This window comes from Bos indicus x Bos taurus, chromosome 4 (assembly GCF_003369695.1).
Source record: "Bos indicus x Bos taurus breed Angus x Brahman F1 hybrid chromosome 4, Bos_hybrid_MaternalHap_v2.0, whole genome shotgun sequence".
Lineage (NCBI taxonomy): Eukaryota > Metazoa > Chordata > Mammalia > Artiodactyla > Bovidae > Bos > Bos indicus x Bos taurus.
Genome location: NC_040079.1, coordinates 16,837,398 through 16,852,907, shown reverse-complemented (window position 1 = coordinate 16,852,907; position 15,510 = coordinate 16,837,398). Strand labels below are relative to the sequence as shown.

The following is a 15,510-nucleotide window of genomic DNA, read 5'->3' as shown; positions in this document are numbered from 1 at the left end:
AAAATGATGCCTATTTATCCCTAAATACTTCAGTGTGTATTTCATAAAAACAAGGATATCTTACTATATAACCACAGTACCAGTTGTCTGAATCACAGAATAATATTGTTACAATACTATTAATCTGAAGACTTTGTTCATATTTTACCATTTGTCCCAATAATGTTCATTTTCAGAAAAGAAAAACTTTTGCTTAAGATCCAGTCCAGGATCATGTATTGCATTTTAGTTGTTATGTCTTACTCTAATCTTATTTAATCTGGTACCTCAGTCTTTGTCTTACATGGTCTTGACCATTTTGAAAAGTATAGACCTGTTATTCTGTAAAATGTCCTTCACTTTGGATTTGCTCAATATTTCTTTCTCATTAGATTTTTGAGAGGAATACCACTGAAACAATGTCATAGCCTATCAAAGGCATGTGTTAGTGGTTTGTTTACATGTATACCTGTACCTCCTCCCTCTAGAGCCTCCCTCCCACCCCACCCCTTTAGGTCATCAAGGACACGGTGCCATACAGCAGCTTCCCACTAGCTGTCTGTTTTACACGTGGTAATATGTGGTTTTGTCGTTAAGTCATGTCCGACTCTTGCAAGTCCATGGACTGTAGCCTGCCAGGCTCCTCTGTCCATGGAATTTCACAGGCACGAATACTGGATTGGGTTGCCATTTCCTTCTCCAGGGGATCTTTCTGACCCAGGAATCAAAGTTGGGTCTCCTGCATTGCAGGTAGATTGTACCAGCTGAGCTAATAGGAAATCCCTAGAAATGGGAGAAATGTCTTATTTAGGAAGAAAATATTTGCAAATGAAGCAGCAGACAATGGATTAATCTCCAAAGTGACAAACAGCTCATGGAGCTCAATATTAAAAAAAAAAATCAAAAAATGGGTGGAAGACCTATATAGACATTTCTCCCATTGCCTGTTTTTTTTTTTTTTTTTTTTTTTAAAAAGAAAAAAAAAATTGGTATACAAAAACTGGGCCCAAAGTGGAGACTGCATTTTATTATTTTTTGAAAAAATTTCACTCGTTTATTTTTGGCTGCATGTGGTCTTTCTCTAGTTGTGGAAAATGGGGGCTACTCTCCAGTTGTGGTGCAGTGGCTGCTTTTGTTGCGGAGCACGGGCTCTGGAGTGCTGGCTCAGTAGATGTGCTGTGTGGGATCTTCCCAGACCAGGGATTGAACTGGTGTCCTTTGCTTTGCAAGGCGGATGCTTAAAGAACCTCCTATAGATTTTCTCCAGCAGTGTCCACTTATATTTCCTTAGCCAAAGCTATGTGGAAACTTGGAAATGTCATGCTTTTATATGGGCATGCTGCTGCCTCAAACAAATCAGAATTCTGTCAGTATAAGGAAAAAGGGTAGAATGGATGCACAAATATACTAATTTATTATCTCCTTAGTATAAGTAAAATGATGAGTCCAAGACCTCTTAATCTCAGTAAGGCACCTTTCATCTATGTCTTATAGAGCCGCTCTGTTTGAGGCGAAGTTTTTTGTAGGCCTTGTCTGTATTTACATCGTGGGGAGAACGATACGTGGAAGGAAGCTGTAACAGTATGGAAGGCGTGCATTCCTTTTCTGCAAGCATGGGCGGCGACTACCTTGATTCTTCACTAGTGTATATTTTTGAGGTTGCTGCATCTCATTTTTAACAAAAAAATACAGAAAACAGAAAGAGAAAACCTTTGAAGAAAGTTATATCCTGTTAATGTTATTGTAGTTCTGGCAAAAGGTAATTTGAGGCTCTGATCTTTCATTTCTAGTGGAGAAGTCTTGAGGATGGAGGATGGGAGTAAGGGGGGGAAATCTGTTTCATGACAAAATAGCCATACTTTCGTATGTTCACTAGAAGCATTTTTTTTTGTATGAACATAGTGAATTTTGTTTAATTGTGTGATTTGAATGCAGTTTATATGAACATGGTTTTTCTCACTTTTGTTTAGGAAGTTTATCGGAATTCTATGCCCGCTTCCAGTTTCCAGCAGCAGAAACTTCGAGTCTGTGAAGTTTGCTCTGCCTATTTAGGTCTTCATGATAATGACAGACGACTGGCTGATCATTTTGGGGGTAAACTGCACCTGGGATTTATTGAAATAAGAGAGAAGCTTGAAGAATTAAAGGTACATTGGTAAATTAATATCCCACACTTTTTACAGTTATAGCCACTCATTTTGTGTAGTATTTTTCTTTGATATTGAAGACTATTCTTAACTGTGATTCTGTTAATAATTCAGATTATAGGATTTTGTGTAGGATTGTAAATGGAAATAGCTTGTTTAATGGATATCTGACAAACTTTAAAAATCCTCTTATTCTTGGTGGAGATAATATTTTCTCTTGGACATTATATTGAATCAGGTAGGAATCTTGCAAACTGGGTTAGAAAATCCTACAAGCCCCCTAAAATTTCCAATGATACTTTCTTTAAAAAAAAAAAAAAAAAAACTGGTAATAATGTTAATATAACATTTAAAGGAAGATTAAAAAAATGATAATATTTTAAATATTTTGCAGTTCACTAAATAGCAGATTTTAAAACCTCTAGTTTTATGCTTCTGCTCCCACTTGAGAAAGCTTAGAAACCTATTTTTTTAAATGGACAGTCTGTGTCATTTAAATAGGCTGATGTGAGAAAGGCAACACAACTCTTACTTGTCTGCCAAATTCTTCTGAGAAGATAAACAAAGACAGAAAAGGATATTTCTAAACCATTGAAAGTGAGCACAGTCAATGGATAGGGCCAGTTTACTTTTCAGCAGTCTGATGTGGCTAGCTGTTTTTTGTCTTTTTTTAATTGGCACTGTCGCATTTTGTCATGAATTGAGGACTTTCTTAAAGATGGCAAACACCAGTAGTCACTTCTTGTGTAGTTATCACTGAAATTAACCCAGCATCCATAGCTGGGCATTTAAAATAATGTAGAATCAAATCACCTAGGGATTTCTCCATATTTTTAGTTTATTGTGAGCTCTTGTCCAGTATTCTGAGTAACTTAGATGATCTTGGGTAAGTTTTTTGAAATTACGAATGTGTCACCATAGCAAATGATCATTGGGCTCAAAGATAAAAATGGTACCTGATTGGGTACCAAATACAGACCTAGAAGCAGAACTGTTGAGCATTTCACTGGTATTTTTATTTTATTTTTATTTCTTCTGTTGTTAGTTTATCACTGGTATTTTTAAAAGTAGTAGCATCAGGATTGTAACTAGAAGTCAACAGAAGACATTTCTGTGTTGGAAATCATAGAGCATGGAAATAGTGATTTATAATGATTGATTTTTTTAAATCATTTTTAAAGAATTTAGAAGATATAAGAGGAGAAAAATATTAAAAGTGATTTTGAAATATCATTAAGAAGTCATAGAGAAATATGAAATTTTATATGAAAGGGAGGAAAGATTTTGGAAACCAGACTTGTAAGTGTAGTGATTAAACCTGACAAAACTTCAAATTGAATTGGTATTAAAAAGTTTTGATATTCGATATGGTAAAGTTGAGGATAATGCTAAGAATGGGCCGGGTAAATAATGCTTCTCATTTAATATTATTTTGAACTGTCGTTGTGTTTTAAGAGAGTTGTAGCTGAGAAGCAGGAGAAAAGAAACCAAGAACGCCTGAAAAGAAGAGAAGAAAGGGAGAGAGAAGAAAGGGAGAAGCTGAGGAGGTATGGCGTGATCACTGGAGTGGTCCAAGGACCTGAAGTGGGGCATAAAAAAAGATGTGATGGCGCATAAGATTTTAGACATCAGTAAATCTGGACTTGGGAAATTTCTGTTTACTCTTAAAAATATTACCATATGAAACAGTGTTTATTCAAGTATATTAACTAAAGACTGTTTAAGTCCAGGAGATTTCCTTCAAAATGTATGGAAGAGGGAGCCAAGAGCACCTCACATCTTTGTGTTTAGTAAGATAACAAGGCCCGTTTCTAGCCCTTTGATTACCATAATAGGCTCACTTTGAGCTAGACTGGCACAGAACTATTTTATGGTACATACTTGTTGATAGAAGGGCTGGGTGTTTTTTTTTTTTTTTAATCTGTTTCACTGATTATTTTACATGCTACTTTGATTATCTATTTGTTCAATTTAGAAGCTATAAACTGTTAAAACTTTTATTAATTTAATATAATAGCTAAATGTGCACAGTTCTTTTTATATTGGTATATTGATAAAATCAGGATTCTTCATATTTAGAACGTGTGCATGTTCTGGATCATTGTTACCCATTGGCAGCATGTTGTGTGATAACATGTTTAAAAACTTAAACAATTTTCAGATGGAGGGATGTGCCAGAAAAGATTTACCTATCATTCTAACTTACAGTGTTTCCTTAATGGTATTATATTGCTCTGAAATTTAAATAGCTTCTCTTCAGTAGATGTTCCTAAGTTAATTAAAACCTTTGATAATATGTGACTCAGCTATGTCACCTTCCTCCAAGCTTTGAGATTGTTACATGCAATCTATTTCAAGACACTTAAACTGACTTCATTTTTGTTACATGGCTTGTAACAGGTAATCTCTTTGCACTTTGATGACAAAAATGAAACAAAGCTATATATGGACATGTTCCTGTTTAGAGGAAGTGCTTTTATTCTTCCATCGATATATTTTCTTCATTTACTAGTAAATTTTACCTTAGAGCTTTATCCCTGTTCTCTTTTGTGTATACTAAGTTTCCATGGAAATAGCACCCAGTATTGTAATATTTAAGATAATACAAATGGAATTTGAATCTCAGTTTAAGTTAAAATTCAACAGAATATACTGCCACTAATACAAATTATACATCTGAGATGACAGCCAAATAAGAAAAAGAATTCTTTGCAAGACTACATTTTCACATCTGTCAGAGATGAAAGTACATCACATCTTACTCTTCTAATGCCACATTTCTTTTAATATTGGTTATGAAATGTTAATGCTATTTCAGAAATGTTTAAAAAAAATTTTTTTAAACTATCTGTGAACTTGAAGGACCCTAAGTATGGAAGATGAGGAAATTACTAGTAAGTATAAAATTATACACAAAATGGGATTCCAACTATGGTGTTGAAAGGATAATGATAAAAACTATTATCACTTTACTAGATGCTTACTGTGTGCCAGATACTGTGCTAATAAGTAAGACTTCCTGTATTTATTTATCTATTACTTGAAAGCTCCCGGTGAATTTTTTATTATTATTCCTCTTTTTAAAATGGCAAACTAAGCTGCAGGAAGATAAATAATCTGCCCAGGCCACACAGATAGTGAATGATGGAAACAGTTATGGCTTATATGAGGCTCAGTCCACATTCATGTTCCAACCAAGCTATATACACTCCACTAAAAAAAACCCTTTGACTTCCTGGTAACCGTAATACTTGCTCTTACTATCTGTTGAGCTTTAATTGTGTACTGGGCAACATGAAGAGTACTTTGTATCAGAGAATTGTGTGTCATATTAAGAAACATTGTAAGATTGAATTGAGTGTTCTAGGGGTTATTGTATGAGGTGATAATTCTAGGGTATGTGCCCCTCAGAAGTTCTGATCTAAGAGGGAAAGACGAAATGACAGATGTAAAGAACAAAGAATTCTTTCCAGGTTGGGAGGTGGTTTTTGGAGAATTAGTGAATTGCATTGTGTTTTAAGTCTTCTAAGAGCCAGGTAGCCTAGGTAAGGGATGTGCCAGAGTGAGAAAGTCTGTAAAGTTTGTGGTGCTTTTTGGGAAAATTTGTGTATACACACATGTGCCTTGTATTTATAAAAGTAATATAAAAATTAGAAATGGGAATGTAATTTTAATACCACATTGTACCCTTTCTTCCTTATTTATAGTTATTTTTCTAAAAACAGAATTCTTTTTTTAGGTCTCGCTCACATAGCAAGAATCCTAAAAGGTAGGTATTATACAAGATAAGTGGTGAAGCTGTGTTTTCTGAGGGTAGTGAATGAGAATTTATTAGTTCTCTTAAGTCTTTTGTAGTGCATATTTGAGCAGTGTCATTTGAGAAGTTGGTCAGAAGATACTCATGAGCTACAGTTTAATTTTATCAGAATAAATTATATACAGTGCCCTGAAGTTACAGAGAGAGCTAAAAATATTTCAGAATATTTCATTAAAATCTTATTTAGAAGCTGAGTATACATGTGACAAGATTTATTTTTTAAAAATCAGTTTGGGTGGTACATCTAAGAAACACATTCTAAGAGGTTGTATCTGTTCAAAATACAAATAAATAGTTGGATATGTTTTGAATGAGGGAATCCATGGTGAGTTAATTAAGGGAAACGAAAATGTTGGTTTGCACCCAAGCTAGACTTGGGCTTTATTACTTCTCCCTTTGCACAGGTATCACATAAAGCTTTAATGGGGCATTTTACATCCATAAAAGAGGAAGAGGAGAAGACTTAATTTTGATCTTTGGCCCTAGTATTGGTGGACTTTTTGAAGCTTTTTCCCCAAATTCTTCCATTGCTCTCAACTCAAATCACATCTTCTTTTTGAAACCTTCTACGTATTCTTGACTTTAAAGAATAAGAGCATTTGCTGTTATGAAAGCAAAACCTTGTGTTTCTATTAAACGTCCCTTAGTACTTTTTAGTATTTTTTTTTAGTACTAAGTACTACTTAGTACTTTTTTTTGGTGGCAGGGAGAAGAGGGTTCCCTTGTAGCTCAGTCGGTAAAGAATCCGCCTGCAGTGCAAGAGACCTGGGTTTGATCCCTGAGTCAGGGATTTCCTCTGGAGAAGAAAATGGCAACCCACTCCAGTATCCTTGCCTTGGAAAATCTCATGGACAGAGGAGCCTGGTGGGCTGCAGTCCATGGGGTTGCAAAGAGTTGGGCATGACTGAGCGACTAACACTTACTTGGTACTTTTTAGCATCTTTCAGTGGTATTTCTGCATAAAACACTAAAAAACTAAGACATTAGTCAGGACCAGTTGTATCAGCTAATTTATATGGTGGTGAGTTTCTCAGTCCAGGATGAGAAGTAGAAATATTAAATGATGATTATTTTTTACTGATTGGTTACTGCAGGCTTGTCCCTTCATTGGAGAGAAATTTAAACTCTTTGTACACAGAACATCCTTAGATATTCAGGCTAGAAATTTAATTTCTGCTACCCTAGTCCAAGCCACTTTTTACCTCGCTATTTACAGTAGCCTTTTAACAAGTCTCTTAATTTCTGTTCATGTCCACGTCCCTTTTTGGCCTCAGTCTGTTTTTTACACATTAGCCAAAATGTATTCTTTTAAAAAGTGGACTAAAGCAAATCAGCTCTGTCTTCAAACCTTCTAAAGGTATTCCGTTTCACTCAGGAGAAGTTGAAATCCTCACCATGGTTTTTAAGTAGAGTGATCAATCTGCCCTAGGAGAGTTATAGTTTATTTCTTGTCTCAGCATGTTTATTAATAGCTCCCTCTTTTCCTCTGTATAATTTAATACTGAAAGCATCCTGGTTTGAATGACAAAGTCATTCAGGTCAAGCAGGTCATCCTGCTTATTAGACTCCTGATATTACTCCCCCTTGCTAATCTCATGACAGCCAGAAGGGTGTCTCGTTCCTGTGAACTTTCCCCCCCTCAGGGCCTTTGCACCTGAGTTCCCTCTACCTGAAGCATTCTTCTCTGTGCTCCCTGATTAGCTGGTAAACCTTTTCCTGCCTATTCTGTATAAAAGAGGACCACCTAATTTTACTCTCCTTTTTTACTCTTCTGTCATGTCCTTACTACCTGACCTATATTTTATTTGCTGCCTACATGTCTGGAGGCCTCTTTCTGGACTTTAAGCACCATGAGGAGGTTAAGGACTTTGCTGTATGGGCTGCTCAGTCTCCCTAGGACCTAGAACAGTGCAGTAGGCACCCAGTAAATGTTTCTACCAGACAGTTATTGTCAAGTAAAATGAAGTATGCCTTGGGGAAATAATTTGTTACAATAGCTCAGAGTGAGTGATAAAAGAAAATACCATTTGATAAAAACACATGGACTGGATTTTCTCTTTTCCCTTTGTTTCTTCTCAGAAATACTCAGTTGTGGAAACACTGTATTCAGCTGCGATTGATACTAGATCCATAGTAGATGCCTTTCTTTCTAATGTTGATAGAAGCTGAATACTTTTAAACCGTAACAAAGTAATCATTTGAAAATAAACCCAGTTTATAAATTACCTGAATAATGTGCTTTTGAACTTACTGTAATCAGATTACGAGAAAATACTTCATTATTTACACACCATTTGATAAGTTTACCTATTTAAGTTTGCAGGTTGATTTTTCAGTAAATTTTTATGTTGTGCAGCTGTCACAATCCAGTTTAAAACATTTCCATCACTCTTAACAATATTCTGGAGAAGGCGATGGCACTCTACTCCAGTACTCTTGCCTGGAAAATCCCATGGCCGGAGGAGCCTGGTGGACTGCAGTCCATGGGGTCGCTAGGAGTCGGACAGGACTGAGCAACTTCACTTTCACTTTTCACTTTCATGCATTGGAGAAGGAAATGGCAACCCACTCCAGTGTTCTTGCCTGGAGAATCCCAGGGACAGTGGAGCCTGGTGGGCTGCCGTCTCTGGGGTCGCACCGAGTTGGACACGACTGAAGCGACTTAGCAGCAGTAACAATATTCATTCATTTCTTCCCATTGTTCCCCAAATGTTTTATATCCTCTATATATGTTGTCCCCACCGTGACCATATACACAATACATAAATTAGTTTTGTAACCCAATAGAGGCTACAGAAGCGTTTTTCCTTCTCTGTATGCCTACATACTTGTTGTAAATTATTATTATTATTTTGCAGTATAAGTAAAGTTCTCTAAAATGATTTATGCATGTAATCTTTTTCTTCCCAATAAATTATGTACTACTTGCAGAGAGAACGGTCTTAACTGTTTTGATTACACTGACAAGACACATTGTGGGCATTTATTTTGATGTTCATACAACCTTTCCAATTCAGCGAGTTAAAACTTACCCTAAACAATATTCTTTCTCATGTGTCTCCTCCCTTCTGTCCGTGTTCACCAGGTACATACTTTGTTTCTAAAGTATACTAAAAATCATAGTTAAATCCATAGAGATTTAAAATTAAATCCATAAAACATCTAGGTAATATAGTCCTTGGCATGTAGTAGTATTATAGATTGTTTCCTCCATTTAAAAAAATATTCCTAATGTAAATTTATACAACACTGACCTGAGAACTGTTTATTTCAAAATTCTAGTATGTAGTTATTTAATATACCAGCAGTTTATTTCATTGTAGATTTAGCTGATTTGAAATAGTACTGGCATTAAGTTTCTCTATAAAGAGTAGGCTTTAGTAAATGAGAAACTTAAGTGCCAACGAAACTAAAAACAAAATATCTTTTATAGATCCAGGTCCAGGGAGCATCGCAGACATCGGTCTCGCTCCATGTCACGAGAACGGAAAAGGAGAACTCGATCCAAATCCCGGGAGAAACGCCATCGCCACAGGTCCCGCTCCAGCAGCCGTAGTCGGAGCCGCAGCCACCAGAGAAGTGGGCACAGTTCTAGAGACAGGAGCAGAGAGCGATCGAGGAGGAGGTACTGAGGTCCATAGGAGGATATGGAACTACCTTTACAGTTTAGACTTGGAATACTAGTGGTTTGAACTTGCATCTGGTAATTTGTACACATTTGTGTGTGAGTGTATAACTTTTTTTTCCTGATTATATGGGTAGTTCAGAAAGAATATACTTATGAGCCAGAGTAAGAAATTGGAACCAGTACATGCAGAGGTTATTGCTTTTCTCTGGTTAGTGTGTCTTGGGGAAAAGTACTTTATGGGCAAATAATTTTAGGTACCAGTACTGTGAGAGCTTCTCCAGTATGTATTGGAAAATTAGGGACTCTGAGAAGTCCTTTTGTTAAGAGTTGTTTGACTTACTGTTTTCTAAACTTCCTGGAGCTGGTGTACTTTTTTAGAGCAGATACATTCAGTATATTCTTGTTTGTTCTGCACTATAGGTATGCAATGTTACATACAGTTAGCTTGGCAGGGCAGGTTCAGAATTTTAAGGAAGTTAGACATCACTGGCATGAAAATTCAAAACATGCAGGGAGGGCAGACCCAGGTTGAGGTATGTTTAAGGACTTGGTTTGACAAAGGACAAAGGATTAGAATGTGATGGAGCCTTTGCACTCATGGTCTGTATAAACCAAGCTCCCCAAACTTCTCAGGTCCCATCATGGCCCTTGAAGAGCCAGGTCATTTCTAAGGAACAGAAACATTTTTTTGAGTGCCTAGTATCTACTAATCTCAAGCTTTCTATGGATTATTACTCCACATGAAACCTGTGATAAATTTTTAACAGCTTTCTGCAGATTCCTTTTTTTATTTTTGGCGCCTTAGCCAGCCATTCCCTGAAACTGCTCACAGACTGAGTTGGATATGATAGGCCCTTTTATTTATTCTTTATTTTCTTGCCTTGTTCCAAGTAGGTTCCCACCCCCTCCTCCAGCTTTACTGAGGTGTAATTAACAAAGTTGTAAGATATTTAAAGTGTACATTGTGGTGATTTGCTATACAGGTACATTGTGAAAGGATTCCTCCCATCTAGTTAACACATCCATCACCTCACATATATTTTTGTTGTTTTTGGTGAGAACATTTATGTTCTACTCTTAGAAACCCAAGTAGTTCTTCTACTGCACTAGGCCTTATATATATATATATATAAGGTAGTTGAGCAACTTTATTCAAGTGAATTAGGGCATAGGACTAATATTTTGACAATAATGAGGTTGACCTAAGCGCTAAACTGGAATCAGAGTAAACAGTATGGGAGTTTAGTGCTAGTGCTAAGTCGCTTCAGTCGTGTCCGACTCTATGCGACCCTAGGGATTGTAGCCTGCCAGGCGCCTCTGTCCCTGGGATTCTCCAGGCAAGAATACTGGAGTGGGTTGCCATTTCCTTCTTCAGAGGATCTTCCCGACCCACGGACCGAACCTGCATCTCTTATATCTCCTTTGTTGGCAGGCAGGTTCTTTACTGCTAGCGCCACCTGGGAGTTTAGATGAGGGAAATATCAGAGTAATTTTAAAAGATAGCTTCAGGGAGTAGCCTAAAGCCTAAATAGAGTAGGTATAATTTGAATAGATAAAACCAGGTAGGAAAGAGATATTTTAGATATTACAGGCACATGCAGAGAATGAGCTGGGAATTTGTGAATTTTTAAGGGACAGAGTTGTTCATAGTGTGCTTTTAGGTCCCTTATCTCATATCCTTAAAACTAGGCACACAGTACAGTGCCCAGAAAAATACATCTTAAAAAATTCTCCGTGAATCTTACCTACATTGTAAATTTTAAGAATCATCTTGCTGGTTGGTAGAAGGTCTAGATAATTTCTCTTGTCACCTTGGCCCCCTGTCATTGTTTTGGTATCTCTGCACTCTTAAATGTTGTCATTGGTGGTGGGGATGGCGGGATAGGCATGAAGTCTCCCTCTTCCGGGACCCAGTCTCTAATGTTTCCTGCGTTTATGAAGATATATAGGAAATTTGACCACCATGCTACCTGACAATCCCTCATCCAATATTTTCAGCATATTCATAAAGAGGATTATTTTTGTAGAAGTATTTTTTTCTCAAGAACACTTCTAATCTTGATACTCAGATTACTGTCTCAAAGCAGTATTTTGTTTTTTGCCGAAAATGAGCAATTGCTATTGAAATCTACTTGATATAAAAGAGAATATCAAGTTATTGCTACATAGTACCAGTTTTAATTTCAAAGTAAAAATCCCAGTTAAAGGTCTTTTATGACTTGGCTTTCTTCTGCTTCAGCTATGAAGTACTGGTCTCAGTAGAGTCTGCGTGCGGCTTTTGCTGGGAACTCCCACCCTTGGTAAACGAGGACCATGTGCATTTTTCTGCTGTGTTCAGGCGCATACAGTGCAGACTTCAGAGTCAGACTACTTGGATGAAAAGGGCCTTGGCCAAATTATCCAGTTACCCCTCCTGTCTCTCCTCATCTACTTAGTAGAAGAGTACCTGCTTCATCAGAATTACTGGTATACTGAGTAGAAACTGCTTCTGTACAGGACATTGTAACCTCTGGCAAAATATTAGTTGACACTCATCTCATAGTTTGTCATCGTTTCTCTGGGGCTTAGTACATGTCCTTATTCTTAGGCAGCATCTCAGTCTTCTCTCTCCATATTCCATTCCTACAAAGACATCCTACAAAGGTAGGATGTGTGGAGTGATTTAACACATCATTTTTAAATTAAGCTTATTAAAACCTTAATTCAGTAGAATGCTCAAAGTTGACATTTAATCTTTCAACCTTTCTGGTTTAGTCTTTTTAAATGGTATTTCTACAGCTGCCTAGTATAGTAGTGTTTTTTTCCCCTTGCCTTAGTAGTTGAAAGTATTACTTAATTAGGCTTCAGATCCTAATTCTAAGCATGGATTAAGTGAGATAATTATGTAAAAGTACCATGTCACCTGTAAAGAACCAAATAAATATGATATGTTCCTAATTTATTCTAGATGTTGAAGGTATAGAAGATTCCATGTTAATTCTGATCCCCTAGTGTCCTTTGGTTTTCCTTCTGATTGAATCTCTGGTATGAGCTTATATTTACCTTTCTTACTGGCTGGGTATGGGAATGGAAAGGCGGTATTAAGAAACAGTCACGGTTAATCAAGATTGATTAGTGTGATCACCTGTCTTTTATTCTGTTTTTTTTTCTTTTGGTTGAATGAGCTAACTCAGGAGGAATAAAGCAGAGTTTTAAAATAATCGATGGTTACCTAAAGCCATATCATTGAGTAGTTCTCTTACCTAAGTTGAACGTTGGCAAACTGTTGCCTGCAGGCCAAATCTGGTCCATTGGCCCGTTTTTATACAGCCAGGGAGCTATGGATGATGGTTTTTATATTGCTAAGGAGTTGACAAAGGGAAGAGGAAGAATATACCACACTTACATGACCTGTAACACCTAAAATCTTTACATCTCTGGCCAGACAGCAAAGAAAAATTAGTTCCTGACTCCTATCATAAGTCAGTGCTTTCCATCTAATTTGGAATGTACATTCTGTTTTTAAAATGTTGGATAACATTTTTAAGGTATTATCTTGTATATTTTCATATGAAATACATTTGCTGTGAGCTGGAGAAGCTCTAGGGTTGCCTCTGAGATAATGAGACTGTCTTGGAAATCATTATTTTGGCTTACGGTTTTTTACCCTTAGCTCTTTGTTTTCACCCATCTCCTTATTTAGTCCCCTTAGCAAAATACAGTAGTGCTCTTTTCTGTCAGAAAACTGACTCCTCTTTCTTGGTTGTATTCTGTGTATCTTCAACTAATCAGTACCTTAATATTTATCCGATTCTTTCATTTGGGTTTTGGGTTTCCCAACACATTTTGCTCCTCAAATTAATATTTTTCAGATCCTCAAAAGAAAGATTCAGAGACCAAGACTTAGCATCACGTGACAGAGACAGGAATTCAAGAGACAGATCACCTCGTGACAGAGATCGAAAAGATAAGAAGCGGTCCTATGAGAGCGCTAATGGCAGATCAGAAGACAGGAGGAGCTCTGAAGAGCGCGAAGCAGGGGAGATATAATTAGCTGTGTACATATCCTCAATCCTTAAGCTTCTTCTGGAGTTACATACTATTGTTTAGTTTACAGCTGTTCGGGGTGGCACAGTGAGCAGTTCCAGACACCGATCCAGCTAGGCTAGGTGTACAGCATCTTAACTCAGTCTGTACTTGTTTTCTTTGATGAAGCCTAAAACTACATCCATAGTTTCTGGTGAACCTGTAATACACTTCTGAAAGTCCAGTTTTATATAATAAGACACAGATGTCTTTATTCTTTCTAGTAGGACTGATAGTGGGTGAATTGTGTTACTTGCCTTGGGATTTTCTGAACATTTGTAAAATGCTGTCTTCCTCTCTAGTCCCAAACAACAGCGACTTTGGGTATTTCTTTTTAATCCTTCTTCCTTTGACTCTATATCCCCTGACACTTCTACCCTCTAGTGGTAAGAGAAAGGGGTACAAGGAAGCAATATAACTTCTGTTCTAAGGTTCTATGCCCATTATTAATTACTAGCTGATTACAGTTCAAAACATTTATACTGGAATGTGTGCTGGAGAAATTTAAAATACGAGGAGTTTTGTTTGTCTAACGGTGCCTATTTTAGAGTTGGAAGTTGAACAGCTGTTGCATTACATACTTTGCTTTTTTATTGAAATTTTGAAATCAAACATGTCTTGATTTTTCTGTTCTTCTTGAATAGCTACATTCAGGATGTTTTGAGATGGGGGTGGGGGCAGGGACTTTCATAAGCACTTGTTTTATTTTGTGTGTGTGGAGTACAAAGATGACACCCTTATTGTAAAAAATAATAAAGTGAAAGAATCACCACCACCATCATTAAACTGTAACTTGTCTAGTCAATTGTCACTAGAGCTATTTGCGGTGGCCATTTCTATTCTGTTATTATAGTGCCTTACTGTGCAAGGCACCAAAGGAAATAAATATATACTTACAGAGATTCAAGCTGAATTGTTGCTCCACCTGGGCCCTTGCTGATTATATTCCAGCTGCTTCAGGACTGTAACAACCACTGTAGAGAAGGACCAGACCTGCAGAAGAAATTGGGTTTGTTTGTTTTGTTTTTCTTCACATTGAACAAACCGAAATAAAAACATGGTGTAACCAGTGTAAAGAGACTTAACGATTTCTGCATTGAAAAGCTGTATATCCATTCATGTTGAAACAGTAGTTAAACTTGTGATTCTAGAAAAGCTGAGAAAATATTAAGTAATATAAGGATCTGTGAGTATAACTTAAGATCCTTTCAAGGATCACATCTCTCAGGTTAGGCTGTGGCACAGCTGAGAATCTTTGGAATCTGATCCAGCACAATATGCTGTACTGATATTCTGGGGGAAGAAAGTTCTTGTCTGTTTTTCCTATCCAAAAAGAAGCTGTTAACATCCATTATTCATTATACCTCAATTACTGGTATTCAGATTTTCCCCGGTATAAATAAGGCAATACAAAGTTGTTCTGTTTTTTCTTTAGCCGTTGTAATTTGAAAATGAAAATAAGGTCTCACCTTCAGCAGAGGTAGGGAAGGCAGGAGAGGGCTGAGAACAGAGGTTTGGTGGCAGAGGCTGACTTGGAGGGCCAGGCAGGGGACTGCCAGTGGAGTGAGTAGTGCTGGGGCCACAGGTGAGCAGGACTGTTCTGAACTTCAAGGTGGGCCTTCATGTTTTCCAGGTATCAGCAGAGACCAGGATGTCAGAGGTTTGGGGTCTATAAATACACCAAGGGTCAAACCAAACCGACAGCATAACAGGGTTCAGGCTGCAAGTAAGGCATTCAGACTCGCAGAACTGGGCTATCGGTCGAGGATTCAGCCAAGGGAAGCCTTGTAGGAAGCACCCACACCTGAATCTGCTGATACTGCTCTGGGAGAAGCTGCTAGGGTCACTCCTGTACCTGGGTACTGCTGACTGCT

At 37.3% G+C, this 15,510-nt stretch overlaps 1 protein-coding gene across 8 annotated transcripts in view; it reads left to right on the top strand.

The window, feature by feature from the left end:
* The window catches only part of LOC113891147 (putative RNA-binding protein Luc7-like 2), a 56,455-nt gene extending 41,743 nt beyond the window's left edge, over nt 1–14,712 (top strand). For all 8 annotated transcript variants that reach the window (XM_027538863.1, XM_027538868.1, XM_027538870.1 and 5 more), the window contains 5 exons: nt 1,950–2,126; nt 3,582–3,673; nt 5,866–5,895; nt 9,377–9,568; nt 13,423–14,712. In XM_027538863.1, coding sequence (XP_027394664.1) covers nt 1,950–2,126; nt 3,582–3,673; nt 5,866–5,895; nt 9,377–9,568; nt 13,423–13,600 — 669 coding nt within the window. In that variant the 3' untranslated portion in view covers nt 13,601–14,712. The remainder of the gene's footprint in view (nt 1–1,949; nt 2,127–3,581; nt 3,674–5,865; nt 5,896–9,376; nt 9,569–13,422) is intronic.
* Nucleotides 14,713–15,510: the final 798 nt, after the last annotated feature.